The 21,608-nt window shown below is 52.6% G+C and overlaps 2 protein-coding genes across 3 annotated transcripts; one reads left to right on the top strand and one right to left on the bottom strand.

Moving 5' to 3' along the window:
* Nucleotides 1–10,544: 10,544 nt before the first annotated feature.
* LOC133242503 (melanoma-associated antigen 9-like) lies at nt 10,545–12,172 on the bottom strand. The gene has a single exon (XM_061408686.1). It carries the CDS (start codon nt 12,021–12,023, stop codon nt 11,373–11,375), a length of 651 nt encoding a protein of 216 aa, XP_061264670.1. The 5' UTR covers nt 12,024–12,172; the 3' UTR covers nt 10,545–11,372.
* A 948-nt stretch (nt 12,173–13,120) lies between these two features.
* LOC133242504 (melanoma-associated antigen 10-like) lies at nt 13,121–17,253 on the top strand. 2 transcript variants are annotated; one of them, XM_061408687.1, is made up of 3 exons: nt 13,121–14,822; nt 15,579–15,661; nt 16,011–17,253. In XM_061408687.1, exon 3 carries the CDS (start codon nt 16,031–16,033, stop codon nt 16,814–16,816), a length of 786 nt encoding a protein of 261 aa, XP_061264671.1. In that variant the 5' UTR covers nt 13,121–14,822; nt 15,579–15,661; nt 16,011–16,030; the 3' UTR covers nt 16,817–17,253. The 2 variants fall into 2 exon arrangements, with proteins under 2 accessions (XP_061264671.1, XP_061264672.1); XM_061408688.1 differs by lacking the exon at nt 13,121–14,822 and adding an exon at nt 14,830–15,450.
* Nucleotides 17,254–21,608: the final 4,355 nt, after the last annotated feature.

Genomic DNA, 21,608 nt, shown 5'->3' on the forward strand with positions numbered 1-21,608 from the left:
CCAGAAGCAAGGATAAGGCATCAGGACGAATTCCAGATAACCAGAATGCAAAAGTACCCGGGAGTGGGACTTCCTTGGTGGTCCAGTGGTTAGACTCTTTGCTTCCACTGCAGGGAAATGGGTTCGATCCCTGGCCAGGGAACTAAGATTCCACATGCCTCACATCAGGGCCAAAAGAAATAAGTAAAATTTTAAAAGTCATCTACATTTACTGAGGGCTCAAAAAATTAAAAAAAAAAAAACAAAAACCTGGGAATGAGTGACTAGCATGTGACCTAAGGAATAGAATGACAGCCTGAGCTGGGACAACACACAAGGACCCAATGTATGGAGCTGTCTTTCCTCCATGGCTGAGGTGAGAAACCAGGCATGATGTTGGGTAGACACTGAGTGGTAGGAAGAGGAAGCAGTTCAGGGAGGCGGGCTTCTTGAGCCAGCATCAGAGAAGAACCATGCTGAGCCAGCACAGAATCAAGTCAAGCAACGCAGAAACCAAAAAGACAAAGACAAAGACAACCCTCTGAGTCTGTCAACACTGAATTCCCGGATGGTACAGTCATAGCATCCAATGTGTGGCGAGTTTGAAAGGACCTCCTATGTCCCATGTTCCAGGCCCCACCCTCTATGGGGACAGGGAGCAGGTCACAAGTGCTAGAGTCAGGACTGGTCCCTGGGGATGGACTCCTGTCTCGCTACCATCCACACCCCACCCACTCTGCAGTGTACCACTCAGAGCCCGCCTTCCTCTTCTCGCAGGGAGAGGCATCCTAGCACTTCAGATGTTTCTACAGGGAGTGGTCCTGCGTCCAATGAGATTACTAACATACTTGCCTTGCTTACCTGCCTTGCACACACTGATGCCTGGGCAGGGCCCATCTCATCACCTGCTGAATCCAGAGTGGTACAGCAGAGTTGATGAGTGCCAAGTGACTCAAAGCCAATAGCCAGCACCTAGTAAGTGTCTCCTCTGGCACAGGCAGCTCTGGGGACAGTACCAAGGTAAGTAGAGTGGGGTCTTTATCCTCAGAGGGCTTGCAGTCTAGCTGGGGTAACAGTGCATGCACACACGCACGCACATGCACACACAAACAGAAACTATTCAAGGTAACTTTGCACCAAAAGAATACTATAGACAGAGTTCTGAAAGGTTCCATGTGAATGTGTGCACACACACACACAGAAACCACCCAAACTAACCTTGTACACACACACACACACACACACACACACCAGAAACTGCCCAAGGTAACCTTGCACAAAAAGAGTACTATAGAGAGGGCTTTGGAATGTTGCACACAAACATACACACACACACACACACATACAAATCACCCAAAGTATCCTTTTCACAAAAAGAGTACTACAGAGAGGCTTCTGGAAGTTGTGGGGAGGAAGGAACAGTCCTGAAGTCAGCCTCAGACGCTTCAGGAGGACACAGGAAGCAAGGAGAGAGGGATCTGCCAAAGCAGCAGTGTGAAGGGCTGGGCACGCTGGGAGCAGGCTGTGGGAGTGGAGGCGAGTCCATGACCATCGGGGAGACAGGGGGAAGTGCTGCTGCGAGGAAGGGAGGAAGGCCCGTGGTGGGGGTCGGAGCCCTGAGAAGTGTGGAGAATGACAGCTGAGCCTGGGCCCAGAACTGTTTTCATTGACCTCATTTGACAGACGGGCAAGATGAGGCCAGAGAGCTGCAGGCACTCGAACACCAAGTTGTGGGAGTCAGGGGTTGCCTTGGGGAAAGCTGTATTTTAGGATTTGTGCTTATGCTACCAGGGTGGCCTGGGTCACAGGGGCCAAAGAACAATTAGTAGTCTGCCCGTGTCATGTCAGCAAAGGCCCTGGGTTTAAGAGAGCTCAGGAAGTACTGGACAAGCAGGGTATTCCTCCAGACACTTCTTCTTAAGGATTCTATCTGAGACTCCTCTACTCCTAACTGCTGATTTTATGCCAGGGGGAACTGAGTGGGAGAGAGGTGGCTGGAAAAAAAGACTCTCATGCTTCATCAAAGGTGTGCAAGGAAGGCTTAGGCACGGGCCCTCCACATGTACCTGCGGTGACCCAAACGCTCTGGGGATGTGACGGGAAGGCAATGCACTCTGGATCAGTACCCCAGACACACACTGAGCTCTATGGACCCCGGCAACCATCCCTGGCATCCCTCCTCAGAGATTCCAGATTCTAGGAGCTGCGCCTTTCTGTCCACCTGTCTGGGGCTTGTCAGCAAGTTCCCCATCTTCTCCACCCTTGTAGACCCAATGCCAGGCACCAAGGAGGTGCTCACACACCAGAGAGTGAGGGAATTAATGAAGGAAAGAAGGTGACCGGTGGCCACTGACAGAGCTATTGATGGACCAGTCGCCATACTCTCAGCGTCTGGAGGAGGGGGCGGTTGGGCACACTCCGTCTGGGCTTCCCAGGTGCCTGATGCTAAAGAAGCCCATTGACAAGTCCTGGGAACACACATCCCCTAGACTGTTCTCTTCACTGACTGACCACCTAAGGAACACCTCTGTGTTTGGATCCAGCCTCCCTGGTGTTCAGTCTCAATTGCTTCCTCAGATGGTGCACATGCCACCTCCACCCCATGGGAAAGTGGTCATCCTTCTTAATGAAGGGCTCTGGCAATGCCACCGAGCACACACTGTTCTCCTGCCATATTCCACAAAGGATACCTGACATTTCAACACACTGGCTACTCTAGCAACTGGGCTTTTGTCTCCTTGCTAAAGTGGGTTCCTCACCTTAGCCATGATGTTACTGAATTGAAACAGACAAAGATTGACAAGCAAAGCCCTACGCTCTGTCAAAGCAGCCGGTCTTCTGGACACACACCAGAGGAGTCCCAACAGAGTGCCGAAGACAGAACACTCTACCAACTCTGAACCTGGAGCACTCAACTCAGCAATGGACAGAAAGGGTGGAGGCCACTTACATGAAGGTATCTTTCTAGATGCCACATCATTAAGATTATCAAGAAAGCACATGGATGCCAGACACACCAACAGCTGTCCACAATTCTGAACCTTCACTTAGACATACAGTGTGGAGACAGGCCTCAGCCAGGGTCTGAAAGCAGGTCACTTGTTTCTGTCAGAAATTCCCTTAGAAAAGTGTCCATTAGCTTACCTTGTGGCTCAGATGGTAAAGAATCTGCCTGCAATGCAGAAGACCCAGGTGTGATCCCTAGGTCGGGAAGATCCCCTGGAGAAAGGAATGGCTACCCACTCCAGTATTCTTGCCTGGGAAATTCCATGGACAGAGAAGCCTGGCAGATTACACTCAGTGGGGTCGCACAGAGTTGGACACAAGTCATCGACTAACACTTTCTGTATGATCCAGACTACAACCAAACCAAAGTGCAACTCTTCTTAACAAAGTGCAACAGCTTCTTAACCCAAATTGTGTTCTTCAGAAAATATTTTACAGATGTTTCAGACACTCACAGTTGAGAAACAAATACTTTCTGTCTCCTTCATATCCCAGGTCAGTTTCCAGATTTGTATAGTTGAAGATGTTGCCCTTAATAGAAACATTCATTCAACAATTTTATGACACAATCAGAGTAACAGTAAGAACTCCGAATCAAAGGATGTGAAAGGTCAAAGGCAGTCTGTGATCAGACCCTTGCTTTTCAAAATGCTATCCATGGACCAGACACTTAGGCATCAATTGGGATCTGTTCAGAAGCACAGAATCTCAGGTCCACCTCAACATGTGAATCAGAAGCCACATTCCACAAGATCACTGAGGGATCTGAATGCACACCAAAATCTCAGATCTAGTTTCCAAACTGTGTTCTCTGGCACCTTTTGGGGGCCTCTATGAGGAGTGGGCCAGGAAGAGATTAGGAAGGAGGGGGCTGGGGAGCAGGCCTCGCTTCAGCTGAGCAGCCTGCCTCTGATCTGTTTGGGAGGCTGAACCCCACACCACCTGCCAGCCAGATATCCCATGGACACAAAGGTTGGAGAATCCCTGTTCTGGACCAACCATCTCATTTTCTACATGCACAACTGACAACTTCCAGATAGCATAAGGGAATTTCACCAAGGTCACTTTAGAGTCCCTTGAACACTGTTAGAGGATTCTGAAATTTACCAAGTCTGGGAATCAAGAAAAATCTTCATAGGCAGTGTGGCTGGAATAACCTCCCAACTGCAGAAGTAGAAGCAAAGACATACGCTCAGCCCCAGTGGGAGACATCATCCAAGGCTGTGCCCTGGAAAAGCCCTGTGTCACGAGCATCATCTTGTGTTACCTGGTTTTCAACAGAGGAGAGACACCCAGAGATAGCAAGTGCCAAGGCTACACAGCAGGAGAAGAGCTGATGTCCAAACCCAGGTCCCTGGATCCAAAAGCCCAGGTTCTGGATCATGTCATTCACATCATGAGCACAAATAGGCAGCCCCTCTGTGTGCCCTATGCACTGGCCCAGCCTATGAGCTACATGGACACACATCCACTCAAAAAAGGAGCCATCCACCCTCACGGACCCATGGGATACAAACAATGGGCTTTGGTGCCAATGCCTGAGCTCCTGGTATAAGCTCAAGGCACGGAACATGCAAATTCAGTTGCTATATCTTTGTGGTAATGAGAGTTAAGAATCCATTTTAATATCCATTGCTATGTATCTGACATCTCCACGGCTTGGGAAAGTTAAAAGGATTAAGAAGGTAGAAATGGTCAGAGGAGGAAAAGGAAACAGTATACTTTACAATGTATTACATATTAGGTTTAGCACCTCATTTTTATATTCACACCCTCCAAGCACTGCCTGGAGCTTTCTGCCATGGAAGCTCTTATTGCTAACCACGTTTAATTAAAACTGAAGCTGCAAAAAAAAAAAAAAAAAAGACAATCCAATCAAAAAATGGTCAGAACACCTGAATAGGCATTTCTCCAAAGAAGACACAGATGGCCAAAAGGTACATGAAAAGATGCTCAATGTTCTTAATTATCAGACAAATGCAAATAAAAACTCTAATGAAGTATCATCTTACACTGGAAAGAATGGCCATCATCAAAAAACCTACAAAGACTAAATGCTGGAGAGGGTGCATAGAAAAGGGAACCCTCGTACACTGTTGGTGGAAAAGTAAATTGGTATACTCAATGTGAAGAACAGTATGGGGGTTCCTCAAACAACTACAAACAGAACTACCATATGATCCAGCAATCCCACTCCTGGATATATAACTGGAAAGGAAAAAACTCTAGTTTGAGAAGATACATGCATCCCAATGTTCATTGCAGCACTATTTATAATAGCCAAGATATGGAAGCAATGTAAATGCCCATCAAAAGATAAACAAGATAAAGAAGATGTGGTATACACACACACACACACACAGAGGAATACTACTCAGTCATGAAAAATAATGAAGTAATACCATTTGCAGAAACATGAGTGGACATAGAGATTATCATACCGAGTGGAGTATGTCAGAAAGAGAAAGACAAATGTCCTATGATATTAATTATATGTGGAATCTAAAAAGATGATACAAATGAAATTATTTGCAAAGCAGAAACAGACTCAGAGAATAAACTTTTTATTACCAAAGGGGAAAATCAGGGGAAGGGATAAGTTAGGAGTTTGGGATTAACAGATACACTCTACTATGTATAAAACAGTAGTACTGTGGTGCTGGAGAAGGGTCTTGAGAGTCCCTTGGACAGCAAGGAGACCAAGTCAGTCAATTCTACAGAAATCAACCCTGAACACCCATTGGAAGGACTGAAGCTGAAGCTCCAATATTTTGGCCACCTGATGTGAAGAGCCAACTTACTGGGAAAGACCCTGATGCTGGGAAAGACTGAAGACAGAAGGAAAAGAGGGTGCTAGAGGATGAGATGATTGGATGGCATCACTGACTCAATGGACATGAGTTTGAGCAAAGTCTGGGAGAGAATGAAAGACAGGGAAGCCTGGTATGCTGCAGTCCATGGGGTCACAAAGTTGAACATGACTGAGCGACTGAACAAAAATGTATAAAATACATAATTAAGGTCCTACTGTATAGAACAGGGAACTATAATCAATATATACAATAACCTATAATGGAAAAGAATCTGAAAGTATTTGTATAGTGAATCACCTTGATGTACACCAGAAACGATGGGCACAACATTGTTAATCAACTATGTGAAAGTGAGGGAGAGTCACTCAGTGGTGTCCAACTCTTTGTGATGCCATGAACTCTACAGTATACAGTTCATGGAATTCTCCAGGCCAGAACAATGGAGTGGGTAGCCTTTACCTTCTCCAGGGGATCTTTCCGACCCAGGAATCGAACTGGGGTCTCTTGCATTGCAAGCGGATTCTTTACCAACTGAGTTATGAGGGAAGTCCTGACTATACTTCAATTAAAAAAAAAAAGTGAAGTTGGAAGAGCTGGCCAGCAGATGGCACAACGGGCAAGCAGCACATTACTGTCAAACTCTAGTTTCATTTCAGACGCGAAGCTGGCCCCTTTCCTAAAGCCTCCTCCAGGTGCCATTTGGGAACACTAGGTGGGCAATACAGCAGGCCAAGGCCAGCCTCCCATATCATCTTGTCTTCACTGCCTGCAATACTCCTTCAAAGGCAGTAAGCGAGGGGCCCACACTGCCAAACTCCTCCTGGCGCTTGAAGCTGCCACAGTTCAGGCCACTGGGGAGCTGGTCTGGGCAAACCTGCACCACGTCTTCCTTCTCTGCACAATGCATCAGCAGCAGCCACTCTGCTCAGCCTGGGGGACACTGGGTGCCACAGGGGGCAAATCAACCTTCTGCCGGGAGCCAGGAGAATCTGGGCCCAACGCCCTCACCTGTGTGTGTGTTTGGTCGCTAAGTTGTGTCCTACTCTTTGTGATCCCATGGACTGCAGCACGCCAGGCTTCCCTGTCCTTCACCATCTCCCAGTTTGCTCAAATTCACGCACTCACCTGGGCGCCCCTCGTGTATCTGCAGCCTGACCCTGTATATGGGAGGCACACAAAGCTTTGTCCAATCACTGTCTAACCAAATGACTGAATCAATGAATTCTTCTCAGGCAGAGAGGCAATTTAGAGTTGGTGATGGTATCTAACCATCTCCCGACAATAACTCTCAGAACATAAAGACCTAATGTCATATCTCTAAACCTCTTTCTGGATTCAAGAACAAGAATTGGAGACCTCATCACAAGCCAGGAGAAGTCAGCCTGTGAAGAAGGTGCCCATGCCCAGTTCAACGAGGACAGGCACCAGCTGCCAGAGCCACTCATCCTGGAAAGAGCCATGCCGGTCGCCTGACTCACCTGTGCACCCCTCGTCTATCTGCTGCCTGACCCTGTGTATGGGAGGCACACAAAGCTTTGTCCAATCACTGTCTAACCAAATGACTGAATCAATGAATTCTTCTCAGGCAGAGAGGCCATGGCTTGCCTTTAAAACTGCAAGTGAGAGCATTGATCAACTGTACACAGGGCAAAGGCCAGATGACTCAGAGTTGCCCCTGAGTGGGACCCAGGCTAGTCTCTCAGGCCCTTTCCCATGACCTTGATCCAGCTACACACCTGGGCTCAGTTCCCTCCATGGGTCTGACCCTTCTGGGGGCCCTTCCCCCATTTCCCAGCCAAGGAGACCCTCTTCACTATGAGACCCAGCCCAGATGACACTCCCATCTAAAAAGCCCTTGATGTGAGTCAGTGGTTGGTTCCCCACTCTTTATCCTCCCCAACCTCTGCCTCGTTTCAGGCTCTGCACTTTACAGATCTGCCTGGAAGATGTGCTCCAGCCTCCCCACCCCCCAGCCCTGAGTGATGCAGGGGTGAGTGGACACCTGATGTCCTGCACAGTGGAGGAGCCTCTTGCAGGATGGGTGTCTTGGAATTGAATGCACTTTGCCTCGTGAAGTCTGGCACCCAGACCTGCCCTCTCCCATCAGGCTGTGCTTACACCAGGTCTAGCTGATGGCCAGGTGGCCAGTGCACTGGAAGCAGTTGTCCTGCCCAACCCAGCAGTTGTCTGATGCGAAAGATGCCAAGAGCCCCTCCCACCAGGCTGCGAGCAGGGCAGAGCGTGGCGCCACCCAGGCAAAGCCCTTGGCGTCCTGTGTGTACACACGGCCACCGCTCAGGCACCAGTTCCTTTTGTCAGTTCTCCTGCTTGGTCAGTAGTGATCATGGGCCTCAGGCACTGTGAGGGCCCGACCACGAGGGCCCACTGTGGACACTTCCAATGCCTGTCAATGCTCTGCACCTCCCGACGGACTGGCAGGAACAGTCAGGTAAATACTGCGGGTGAAGGGATGCCCTGCCCACCTCTGCCTGCTCCCTGTCCCCTTGGTGGTGAGTCCCCAGCCAGCCTCCAGCACCAACTCCCCCCCACCCCACCCCCGGGAATAGCCTCATGAAGGACCCATCCCGAGGAGGCTGGCTCTGGAGTGGTCTGAGGAGAGGTGGTGAGATGAGGCCTTGGTACGGGTTTGACATCCCCTGCCCCACTGATTATGAGGACCCATCCTGTGCGCTCAGCCCTGGGCTCAAGGCCACAGCCCAGCTGCTAGAACTTTCATTTGGCTGGCAGTGGGAGGGGAATTCCCTGGCAAGTGAGAAGATCCAGGAGTGTGGGACAAGGGGGAAATAGAGGGAAGTGACTTCTTTGCTCTGCTGTCCACAGGGGGCTGAGCAGCTCAGGGTGAAGAACAGTGAGAACTGGGGGCGGGGGAGCCAGGGTCTCCCTGGTATCTGACAAAGCTTCAGACAGTGGACAAACATCAGCCCAGGATTCTACAGGATTGGCTGAACTTCAAAGACACTGAACATTCCACTAAGGCAGGCCTGACCACTGGCATCAAAGGTCCTCTTGGGAAAACCTGCATCCCTGACATGAAGGCCAGGGAGACTGGGAGGCAGGCCCCTGAAGACCAGGACTACCCAGACATCTCTGAACTTCTGAACCTACAGCAGCAGCCCAACCCCCCACCGGATAAAGAGCTGGTGCCCTCCCACCCCCACCCACAAGGGAGCAAACGGGACTGGAGCCCTCCCTCCCAGGAAGCAGGGGAGCTCGCCGCCCCGAGTTGTGGCAGGACCCACAGCACTACCAGCAGGAGAACCAAGGAACCATGAGAAGAGGTGGTCACCTACTGCTCGGCCACCAAGCAGAGCGAAGTCACCACACAACACAGGCCAGGCTCGCCGGGCCTCATGATGGAGGAGACGGACGACACTCCTCACTCCCTGTCCCCACTGCCCAGGGATTGCAGCAGAGTTTGCAGGGTCGCACTGAGTGGCCAGGAGCCAGGGGCCATGATGAGGGCTGCCGCCGCCCAGAAGACCGGACCCACAGAGCAGGGCAGGTGGTCAGTACAACATGGCCTCCTGGGGGCTCAATGGATGGGCAACAGATTAAGGTACGCTCCAAAATGACACTGAGGCCAAGGGCAGCCACCCCAGTAAACAGGTCAAGATTCCTCATCCAGGTTCGGCCCCCAAGCCAATTCTCAGATCTGGAACCGAGGAACAGGGATAGGGTGGGCCTCCTGGGGAAGGAAGCTGCAGCACCACAGCAGACAAACAAGGGAATGACCCCAGCCCTTCAGGGACCTCAGGCTCTTGGTCAGTGACCCCATGTAGGGAGGTGGGACCTTCAGAGGGGTGGATGTTGCCAGATACAGGGTCAACTTGACACTGACGTGACAGTCCCAGTTAACTCTGACTCTGCAGTCACTTTGGGAGGACCCCCTGGGCTGGGCTTTCTGAGCAGAGGGGGTCAAGGGGCAAGGGACACAAGGCCAGTCCCAAGGAATCATCAGTCAGTCTTGATTTTTTGTGTTTCAGATTTTCTCTCTTCTGTTTGCAGGCTAGCGACAGACTCAGTATTTGCCTCGTCTCGGAGCAGTAAGTGCCCCAGTGGTAAGTGCCCCACTGGGGACTGCAGTCCATCCCCAGGCTTGGCACCTGGGGCGAGCAGTCCCTGAGGAGACACTGCCCTGGCGTCCAGCACTCTGCCTGTGAGAGAGGGCTCCTTCACGTCCGTGTCAGTCCCTTGGTCCCTGCCTAGCTTCAGTTCCAGGCCTTAGACTCCCACAGGACAAGCCCAGGTGTAGCCGTGTAGCTCTGGGACATCAGCCTTCCTTCTGGGACTGGACAAAAGCCTTGGGTGGGGGGGCGTGGTCCAGACTTGTGCACAGCAGCCACAGCCTGGGAGGAAGAGGGGGGCAAAGGCAGGCTGCAAGAAGACGCAGGGCGCCCCAGAACTCCCAGATGAGAGCACCTGACACTCGGGCGGACGGAGAAAGGATGTTATGGTCCTGCCTGGAAGGAGGACAGTAGGTGGTCAGGACAAGAGGAGCGGTGGTCCAGGGGCAGAACTGCATGAGAAAGTGTTGGGTCCCGGATGAGCTCTGTGCACAGTGCATGGCCAGCACAGCCACCCAGAGTGCTGGGCGACGAGGAAGGAGACCTAGGACCACCGGAAGCCCCACCAGGGCACCATGGACACGTTGGGGCTGAAACAGGAGAGGGCTCGGCTATGCTTTCCATCCGGGGCAGATGAGGACAGATGTGCATGCAGGGTGACACAGAACCATGGCATATGAAACACCGGTGGGAGGAGGAGAGACAGGAGGGGTTCAGGCTGGTGGGGGCGCCTAGGCTGACAGCACTGGCCCCAGGCCATGCAGTCTGAGCTCAGATAGTAGCATCGGGGACAGGAAGAGGAGCATTTACTCTGATCAGGCCGTTGGGAGGCAGGGACACAGCAGGGACGGTGGCAGTCAAGAGCAGAGTTAGGTGGCTGTCCTGGGTGGGCTGAGCCCCCAGATGAGAGGAAGAGGTTCGGGCCCTGTGGGGCAGGTTGTCTTGGGGGCCCGGATCTGGGTTCTCGGGTTGGTCCCGCCACTTCTCCAAAGCTTCCTCTGAATCCACATTTGGATCTGGGTGACATCAGGGGGATGCCCTGCTGTGGGCTCTCCATCAGTGGATGGGGCGAGTGGGGCTGCACATGGCTTGTTGGAACTCTGACTATCCATGGAGCCAGTCTAGTTCAGGAGCATTCTCTACCCAAGCAGTGAATGGTCAGGGCAGAAGGGCCTCAGAGCAGGGTGGTAGTGCCCAATAAATACTGTCTGGAGATTCTAGAATCTGGATCTTGGGCCAGGCAGCCAATTAAGTGGTCCGCTTCCTTACTTGTCTCATGATGTCACAGAGGTGATGTGGAGAGGCAGCCCTGGCCCAGTGTGGGGGAGGGGGTCTGGGGACAGAGATGTGATCCCCAGCTTGTCTCTTGTCTGAAAGTACAGAAAAGTATGTTTCAGGTTGCCTGCAAAGGCTCCCATCTGCTGCCATGCGCCTTGTTTCAGGGGGCCAGGCCCTAGATGGGTTGACAAACATGCCCCTGGCTCCACCCCTACCCTACCAAATACCAAGGCTCCAGGTATCCCTCTTGCACCCACACTTGGGTCAGCAGCTCTCTGGGCTCCCCAAAGACACAGTGCGCACTCCCAACATACACCCCCATCCTGCTGAGTGCTCCCAAGACTGCCTCCTCAGGGGCCAGGTCTTCATTCTGCATGATCAGGCTGAGGACCAGCACCAGGAGGCTGGCCTTGGGCAGGCTCTGCCCACTGCTCAGCATCTCATCACAGGTGAGGCCCAGGGTGGGGACCATGATGTAGGTGTGCTCCCCGGGGTCCAACTCCTTCACCTCCATGCCAATGACCACCTGTAGGCACTCTGAGGCTTGACTGAAGACCACCAGGAAGTGCTCCTGGTTATCCTTGAGGACCTTCTTCAGCATTTCCGCTTGGGAGGTCAGCTGTTTGGCCAGATACTTGAGGAGAAAGAACTTCATCAGGTTAGCCACCATCTCATTCAGAGCTTCCTGGGGCAAGGCCTCTGCAAGGGCAGAGCAGGAGACTGTGGGGGAGGAGGCTGAGGGGGATGCAGCCTCCCCCGCCTCAGCCCCAAAGAGCTGTGCCTCCACAGGGCCCTGGGCCTTGCCTGGGTCCTGAAGGTCTTCCTCGAGCTTGCTCAGCTCAATCATCTCGACCATGAGCATGATGCCTGTGATCAAACCACAGAGTGAGGCATGGCGGCAAATGGGGACAGATGAGGACCACAGGCCTGGATGGTGGATAGAGGGGCTGTGAATGGCCTCACCTGAGAACTGCACCCTGGGCAGCCACAGGCCACTTGCAGGTCTCCTCTTGAAAGGTGCTCTCAGACCTCACAGGGGCATGCCTCTGGAATGGCCAGTCCCCTGGCTATCTGAAGGAGGAAGTGAGGTGGCTCCCTAGGGTGTGGTCAGCACAGCCCGAGATTTCTGGGACTGACAAGGTAAGGGGATTAGGCCCTTGTGGGGCCCCCTCTGTTCTGGGATGGGGAGCCCTTGGTGTACACTCAGGGCACCCTCCTCACCTTGACTCCTGGCACTGCCTGGACCTCCTCTGCTCTCCAAACTCAGGACCTGGGCCTCAGATGTCTGCCTTCGCCTCCTGGTTCCTGCAGCTCCTGTGAGAGAAATGGAGGGGGCACCTCGGTGGTATCCTGTGGCACAGCCCTGAGCATTCTCTGACGGTACGAGGGGTGGACTCTGTGAGGTCCCCTCAGTTGTGTGGTGGGAGGTCCCCTCAGGGCTCCCTTGTAGTGCTCACCTTTCCCCCAGCACAACCTGGTCCCTCCCCTCTGGGGGCCTTCAGGAAAACTCAGAACAAGACCTGAGACTGAACAGAAAGCGCTGAGGGGCCCCACATGTGGCAGCACCTGCCCAGGGTCTCCTGCAGCTTCTAGGCTGGGGAGATGTTCGGTCCTCAGCTCCTACTCATGTCCTGCCTGGCCTCCCAGCACTGACCACAGGGGCGGGGGTCTGCTCAGTCCTCCATTGGGGTTGGAGAGTCCAGCTTCTGCTGACCTGAAGCCTGCGCCCTCTGCTTGAAAAACCTGACCTCCCGAGGTCCCTAAGCCAGAGGTCAAGAAACTGCTCACCCCACTCTGGGCCGTCCAAGACCCTCTTGCAAGGGCCAAGATCCCTCCCTGTTGGGGTCTAAGCACCTCAGTCCTTCCTTGCATGGAGCCTAGACTTCAGACAAGTCCTGGAAGTGTACTGTCTGCCATTTGCAGGTTCCGTTGCTATCAGCAGGTCCCCAGTCTCTCTGACAGGGATGTCAGGCAATGCGGCACGAGGACGTCCTGCCCGGGGACTACCAGGGTGGCCTCTGGTCTGAGATCTGGCTACCCTCAGCCCTCCCTCAGGGTCCTCACCTTGACTTCTGGTAGGACCTGGGCTCTGTCCTCTCCCCACCGTAGTCCCTGCTCCTCACACCAGGTCCCCAGTCTCACAGAACTGGATGTCAGGAAATCAGGACAGACCTAGTGTGCTCTTCTCACCCTGAGGGCTCCCAGGGCTGATGGAAGGGACAGGGATCTGTGGGGTTCCATCAGCCTTACCTTGGGATCCCTAGAATCTCCACTTGAGGTCCCTTCATTCTTCCCTCAGGGACCTCACCTTATCTCCAGGTAGGACTTCAGATTCTTTCCTCTCCCCTCCCCTACTAATGCCCCAACCCTCACACCAGGACCCCAGTCTTTCTGAGATTCGGATGTAAGTCTGCTCTCTATACTAGGACACCAGTCTGAAATCTGGATATTAGGAAGTCAGACCCCTGTACCAGGTTCCCCAGTCTCTCTGAGACCCAGATGTCAGGAAATGCAGCATGTGCTCATCCGCCCTATGTCCTCCCAGAGCCCACTGTGCTCTTGGGTCCAGGGTCCCCTAAATCCTCCCTCAGAGTCCTCACCTTGACTCTCAAAAGAACTAAGATCTTTCCCTCTGCCCATCTGAGGCCCTGCCCCTTCTGCTGCTGCTTCTGCTGCTGCTGCTAAGTCACTTCAGTCGTGTCCGACTCTGTGCAACCCCATAGATGGCAGCCCACCAGGCTCCCCCGTCCCTGGGATTCTCCAGGCAAGAACACTGGAGTGGGTTGCCATTTCCTTCTCCAATGCATGCAAGTGAAAAGTGAAAGTGAAGTCGCTCAGTCGTGTCCAACTCTTAGCGACCCCATGGACTGCAGCTTACCAAGCTAATGTCTCTGAGACACAGATGCGGAAGTCAGAACAGGCTGCCAAGTGCTCATCCTACCACCAGGGCGGCCCAGGGCTGACAGCAGGGTCAGGGGTCTGTGGGGTTCTTTATATCCTCCCTCAGGGACCTCATCTTGATCTCTGGCAGATCTGGGGATGCCCCTTGTGTTGACCAGAGGTGGGACCCTCACATCAAGGCTCAGGGAGCACAGAGGGTGTATGAGCACATGCTGCATTTCCTGACATCTGGGTCTCAGACAAACTGAGGATCTGAGAAAGGGGGTGTAGCCTCAGGTGAGCCGAAGGAAGAAGCCCAACTCCTTCAGGGTTTCAATTTGAGGACCCTGAGGGGCGACTGAGGGGACCCTGGACCCCAATCAGAGGAGACCTCAGAGAAGCCTGTAGCTGCTGTTGGTCCTTGGCCGCCCTGGGATATGATGAGCCCAAGGTGCGTGGTCGCACTTCCTGACATCCGGGTCTCTGACTGGAGACCTCGCATATGGGGCGGGGCCTCAGGGGGGCCGATTCCCAGGTCCTGGAAGGTTGAAGACCCTGAGGACCCTGAAGAGGGACTAGAGGACCCTGGACCCCTAATCAGAGGAGACCTCAGAGAAGCCCGTCTCTGTTGTCAGTCCAGGGCAACCGTGTGGGCAGGATGAGCGCAACAGGCATGCGCTGACCTCCTGACATCCGGGTCCTCAAGAGACTGGGGTCCTGGTATAAGGGGCGGGGCTTCAGTTGCGGAGAGGTGAGAATCCAGGTCCTGCACGGAGGCAAGGTGAGGTACCTGCAGGAGGACTGGGGGGACCCTGAGTGAGGACCAACAGAACCCCACAGATCCCCACCCCTGTAGTTGGCCCTGGGAGACTTTGCTGTGAGAAGAGCACACTGGGTCTGTCTGACTTCCTAACATGCGGGTCTCAGAGCAACTGGAGGCCTTGTGAAAGTGGCGAGGTCTCAAAATGGCGGACGGGACAGCCCTGGGTGCTGCCTGGAGTCCAGGCTCCATGCAAGGAAGGACTGAGGCGGTTAGACCCCAACAGGGAGGGATCTTGACCCTTACAAGAGGGTCTTGGAGGGCCCAGAGTGGGGTGAGCAGGGTGAGCAGTTTCTTGACCTCTGGCTTAGGGACCTCGGGAGGTGAGGTTTTACAGGCGGAGGCTTCAGGTTGGCAGAGGCTGGACTGAGCAGACCCCCTCCCCTGTGGTCAGTGCTGGGAGGCCAGGCAGGACATGAGGAGGAGCTGAACCGAGCATCTCCCTAGCCTAGGACCCGTGCGAGGCCCTGGGCAGGTGCGGCCACATGTGGGGCCCCTCAGCACTTTCTGTTCGGGCTTGTGTCTTGTTCTGTGTTTCCTTCTACTCCTCCAAAGGGGACGGGACGGTCCAGGCCATACCAGGAGAAAGGTGAGCAATACAAGGGACCCACCACACAACTGGGTGTACTCACAGAGTCCACCCCCTCCTACCAGCACAGAAGGCCCAGGGCTGTGCCACAGTACAGCCCTTAGCTGTCACCTCCATTTCTCTCACAGGAGCTCCAGGAACCAGGAGGCGAAACCAGAGGTCTGAAGCCTGTGTTCTGAGTTCAGAGAGCAGAGGAGGTCCAGGAATCAAGGTGAGCGGGTGCCCTGAAGTGAACCAGAGGCTCCCTATCCCAGAACAGAGGGGGGCCCCAGAAGGCCCCAATTCCTCCCAGTTTATTGGCCCTGGAAATCTCGGGCTGTGCTGACCGCACCCTGGGGAGCCACCTCACTTCCTCTTTCGGGTATCCAGGGGACTGGCCTCCCAGGAGGAGCACTCCTGTGAGGTCTGAGGGCACCCCTCAAGGGGAGACCTGTAAGTGGCCTGTGTCATACCATCCAGGATGTGTTTCTTAGCTGAGGCCGCTCACACCTCCTGTCTCCCCGAGGCCCTTGGTCCCCATCTGTACCTCTGCCTCATTTCCATATCTTGTTCAACCTCAGGCATTGTGCTCGTGGTCAAGATGAGTGCACTCAGCAAACCCGAGGAAGACCTTCAAGACCCAGGCGAGGCCCAGGGCCCTGTAGAGGCGCAGCCCTTGGGGGCTGAGGTGGGGGAGGCTGCATCCCACTTGGCCTCCTACCACCCAGCATCCTCCTCCACTCCTGTGGAGGCCTTGCCCAAAGAAATTCTGGATGAGATGAAGGCTAACCTTATGAAGTTCCTGCTCCTCAAGTATCGAGCCAAGAAGCTGACCTCCCCAGCAGAAATGCTGAATAAGGTCTTCAGGGATAACCAGGAGTACTTCCCGGTGGTCTTCAGTCAAGCCTTAGAGTGCCTGCAGGTGGTCTTTGGTGTGGAGGTGAAGGAGGTGGATCCCACAGAGCACCTCTATGTCATGGTCCCGACACTGGGCCTCACCTGCGATGAGATGCTGAGCGATGGGCAGGGCCTGCCCAAGGCCGGCCTCCTGGTGCTGGTCCTCAGCGTGATCATGTGGAGTGGAGACCCGGCCCCTGCGGAGGTGGTCTGGGGAGCACTCAGCAGGATCGGGGTGTATGTTGGGAGTGAGCACTGCATCTTTGGGGAGCCCAGGGAGCTGCTGACCCAAGTGTGGGTGCGGGAGGGGTACCTAGAGTACCGGCAGGTGCCTGACAGTGATCCTGCTCGCTATGAGTTCCTGTGGGGTCCCCGGGCCTATGCGGAGACCAGCAAACAGCAAGTCATGGCATTTGTGCTCAGGGTCAGACAAAGGGCTTTGAGGGCCTTCCCACTCCTGTCTGAAGAGGCTGCAAGGGAGGAGGAATAGGGGGCCTGAGCCAGAGCAGCAGCCAGGTTGATCCTTCCCTCTGTGATTGAAGAGGGAGTAGTCAGCCTTCAGTCAGAAGTGAGGGCCAGTTGGGAGAACCAGTGTGTGTAGCGTCTTTGGTTGCTGTTCTCTATGATGACATGGGGATTCATTTCTGTTTTCTTTAGAAATTTTTCAAAGTTTGGTTCCAGAGAAGGCTAAAGAAACTTCAGTATCTTAGCTTTGTGAATGATACTGATCCCAGTGTAGTTTTGGTTACCCGATTCAAAAACAAGAGTTTTGCTGTTTTGTAAAAGAGATTGGGAAGTCTTCCATTTTGTTTTGTGGTCCTGAATAGAATACAATGGAACACGAATTAGAACTGTTTTGAAATGTGAACTTATGTAGCAATAGTATTGAACTGAGAAGAATTAGATAATAAAAGTAATTATAGTGAATTCATGCTTATGTCCTTCTTGTATGTCATTCACAATAACTAAATTATCTCAGTTTATTGAATTTTCCTTGGTTATTAAAGAAAGTAGCAGACAATCTGCGACCCCTGCTCACTGGCTCATTTATTCCAAAGATGTGTACAGATTCTCTGCTCCGTGAAAGGCCATGTTAGCGGTGGACACACTAGGAGAAGCAGGACACCCCTGCACTTACAGCGATGGTCTAGGAGCTGCAGTCACATGAGCTTTGTCTTGGGGATGAGGGGAATCTCTGAAACGGATCATTGCTGTGAGGTTTCCTTTTGCTTCTTGGATAAACTCCAGAGAACTCTCTTTCTAGGGCAGGAAGGAAAGGGGTCCTGGCTCTTGTCCCATAGCTGTTGACCACAGGGATGAAATAGGTGTTTTCTACCCACCATCTGCTAGGAATCCTAGAGAAATGTGAATCTTGCTCTTTTATGTATGGCCCAGTATTCCCTGTGCTGGCCCTCCTCTCTCTGCCCTGGGAAGCTGATCACCAAGTACACGGAAATAACAGTTTATTTGGTCATCTGGACTTTATTATTTTCACTTGTGAGCATGGTCTAGATTTCATTTGGATGAAATGAGTGAAGAGAAGCTGCAAAAGTGGACAGGACCTGCTGTGTGACTAGAATCTTGGGATCTTTGAGTGAGCTGTGCCCAGCTGGAGACACTGCTCTCCACCCCGAAACACACACAAACACTGACATTGAATAATATATTCTCCGGGAGGAAAACACAGAACAGCAATTCTGAGTGGTTTTCTTTCTTTCTTTTTTTTTTTCTTCTAATATTTAGTTTATTTTCTCACTGCCTTTATTAAGAGTGACAGAGGTAGAAACTTAAAAAAGGTACACAAATCCTTCCATTTCCAATTGAGCTGCCAATTCTCTGAGGTGTCTTGAAAACAAAACAATTTCCAGGGGAGAGAGGGACAGAGTATGAGATCCGAATAACACAACAAATAAGTAGTAGCCAGGAAAGATGCAACATCCGCCAGCGTCCCCAGGTTCAGGCAGGTTCAAAAGTGTGGAGGCAGCAGAGACACAGGTTAAGGCTGTGCCTGGCATCAAAAGGCAGGAGCGACTTCTGGGCCTAAGGAGGTGGTAAGGTCACTGCAGTGGGGGGTGTGAATGCGTGCAGGGGGCTGAGGGGCAGCTCTCCGTGCTGAGTGCCAGAGAACAACGGGAACAGGAGATGTCATTCTGGCCACGTATATGGCAGCTGCCAGATAGTCAGTGGACACTTGGAAAAGATGGAGAATTTCAAGACCCATGTGACCTGCTCAGACGCTCCTCCCCAAAACAAAGGAGATTTTTAACTGCTGCTCTTTGTTGAGCATCTGCTACGCAATATGGAACTGAAGAGATGTCAGGTGTTCAGTCACCTTTGTCTTCCTCTCTCCCTGCACACATGGGGGCACGACCCTGCCAGGCCTCCTCACTTAGGAAGGGTCATGTGATGACCCGGGGCCAGTGAATTTTGAGCAGAAGCATTTTTGTCACGACCATTTGTTTTGAAGGGACACAGGCGCCTGGGGGTTGATCCTCAAGTCAGGATAACACACAGACACACATCTCTCCGAGTGTGGTTCCTCTCCCAGAGACTAAAGTCCTGCACCTCTGACCCTTGACAGAGGCTGCCCCACAGGGAGCTGGCTGCAGGAATTCCACCCACCACACCCACACTCACACAGCCCGCCCCCGCCCCCCATGAGCTGCACTGTCAGCCCCCTTGGGGCTGTGCTCAGTCTCCATCAGGAGGGCAGCAGCCAGCTGCCAAAGTTCCCTGTTGGGGTTGGGAGTATCCTCCTCATGGGTCCCAGCCCCGAGGCCCCCCACACCTGCTGACCACAGCGCCCCCTCTCCCTCGTAACCTGGCCTTGGGATTTATCCTGCCTGACCCCCCCACTCCGCCCCACGCACTGAGAGTAGATTAGGCCCTGGTCCTGATGACCTCATGTGTGTAACTTTATTTGGAAATCCCACAGCAGCATCCCCTTACCATGGTGCTTCAGGTGGAGCCAGCAGGACTTGATGCAGCCCCTGGGCAAGCCTCCTCATGGTGGGTCAGTGGTAATCATTGCCATGGAAGTGCAGGGCACATCTCTAAGATCCTGAGGTATATCAGACCATTCCCTGTGGAATCCCTGTGGAATGTGTTACAGTAAACTCAGGATCTTTTGAATGTGACTGTGAGGTCCTGGCTTTTGATCCTGAGTGTGAGAGGCAGAGGGGTTTCTGGTCAGCCACCTGCAGATCCAGCTAGCACTTTGGTGTCCCCATTCAGGCTGTTCAAGCAGAGGACAAGCTCTAGCAGATGCCTGGGAGGACGCTCACCCAGGCGCCAGAGGCCCCAGACTCCAATGAGGATTCAGAAAGGAGCCAGGCAGGAGAGGAATCTGGGGTCCCAGGGGTGCAGGCTGCAAAGAGGGTCAGCAGCCCCAGAGACATGGAAGCAGCAAGCCCCTGGAGATCTCATGAGACCTGCCCGGGGCTGGCCGGGAGAGGGAGTGGGGAGCAAATGCCGCTGCAGATGAGCTGCCACCCTGGCCTCCATGAGGACGTCTGTGCTCTGGGGCCAAGGCTGGGACCACAGCCCCAGGGGGCACTCCAGGATGTATATGTGGCAGCTCTCATTACAGGTACTCCTCATGCGCCTTATTGGATATGACTGCTAAGTGTGGTTGGATTCTTGCTCTGGGTACATAAGAACCTCAGGCCTTTGATTGCTAGGAGGCCCAAACTGCCCCCCGCCCCCACTGACTCACCTGGACGTCATTTCCAGGATCCAGCATCCTCTGCAGCATTCTCTTTGTGGACATACACCACCCTGTTCCCAAGCTGATCTTGCCTTGGGCATCACAGATTGGATAGGCACCTCCCCGGGGTTAAGGATTCTCAGTGAATGTTCTGTTCCTCTGAGAAGTCCCTGTGTTTCCTCATGGCTTCTCTGGAGGCTCAGTGTTAAAGAATCTGCCTGTAATGTGGGAGATGCAAGTTTGATCCCTGGATGGGAAGATACTCTAGAGGAGGAAAAGGCATCCCACTCCACTATTCTTGCCTGGGAAATGACAGAGGAGCCGGGGTAGGGGGCTGTACCACACTCCGTGGTGTCACAAAGAGTCAGACACGACTGATCGATGGAGCACCCACGTGTACGCACAGCTAAAGGTTTGCTCTGGACCCTTGTATCCTTGGCAAGACACTTACCCCTGCCTGGATCTTGATAGACTTCTGTGGCAAATAATACTGGCAGACGTCTTAAAGTGGTTTTTGAGCAAGTACAGGGTTCCAGGCCTACACCTGGCCTCGGTTGGTGGCAAAACATCTATGAGGTTGGATCAGGGCAGTGTTTGTGGGGCTTGAGAAAAAAGTGGATCCAGAGATGTTTCTGTGGTGGAAGAGGCCCAGTTAGTATATTATATGGGATTGGAGGTTAAAGGAAAGGAAACGGGATTCTCCAGGCAAGAACACTGGAGTGGGGTGCCATTTCCTTCTCCAATGCATGAAAGTGAAAAAGTGAAAGTGAAGTCGCTCAGTAATGTCCAACTCTTCGCAACCCCATGGACTGCAGCCTACCAGGCTCCTCCATCCATGGGGTTTTCCAGGCAAGAGTACTGGAGTGGGGTGCCGTTGCCTTCTCTGAAGGGAGAGGGAAAACTGAAGCTAATTTAGCAAGGGTTGTTTCACTCTTACAGGTTCTGTGTGCTTGTGTTTGGTTTCCTTTCTATTTCCTTTTTTAACATACTCAGCATGTTTTGCCCAAATTTTCCTTGCCTTTTTTATTTTGAAAATAGACTTTATTTTCACCTTTTCCTTTATAACCCTTTTAACCTTTGTAACCCTTTAAGATTTGAAAAAAAAATGTGAAAATAGCAGAAATCTCTATGTCCCTCACCCAGTCTCCCTTATTCCTAATATCCTGCAGTAATATGATACATTTATTACAATTAAGGAGGAAGTATTGATGCATTATTTGTTATCAACTAAAGCCCATGCTTTACTCAGACTTCTATAGGTTTTACCCATTCCCGGATCCTGGCAAGGAAACTACCCTAACATTTAGTTGTAATGTCTCCTTGGGTTCCTCTTAGCTTTAACATTTCTTTGCTTTGGATGATCTTGACAGTTTTGAGGAGTACTCGGTAGATGTTTTGCACCATGTCCCGTGACTGGTATTTGTCTGATATTTTACTCATGACTAGTCTGGGATGACAAGTTTGGGGGAGGAATTTTACAGATGTAAAATCCTATTCTCATCACTTGTATCAAGTGTATATATTATTAGCACAACTGATCACTGATGATGCTCTCATTGATCATGTGGCTGAGGTA

This window comes from Bos javanicus, chromosome X, assembly GCF_032452875.1.
Source record: "Bos javanicus breed banteng chromosome X, ARS-OSU_banteng_1.0, whole genome shotgun sequence".
NCBI classification, from domain to species: Eukaryota; Metazoa; Chordata; class Mammalia; order Artiodactyla; family Bovidae; genus Bos; species Bos javanicus.

Bases quoted from the DNA above. Each gene is read 5' to 3' on its own strand.
- LOC133242503 (XM_061408686.1), bottom strand. From the start codon at position 12,023: ATGCTCATGGTCGAGATGATTGAGCTGAGCAAGCTCGAGGAAGACCTT.
- LOC133242504 (XM_061408687.1), top strand. From the start codon at position 16,031: ATGAGTGCACTCAGCAAACCCGAGGAAGACCTTCAAGACCCAGGCGAG.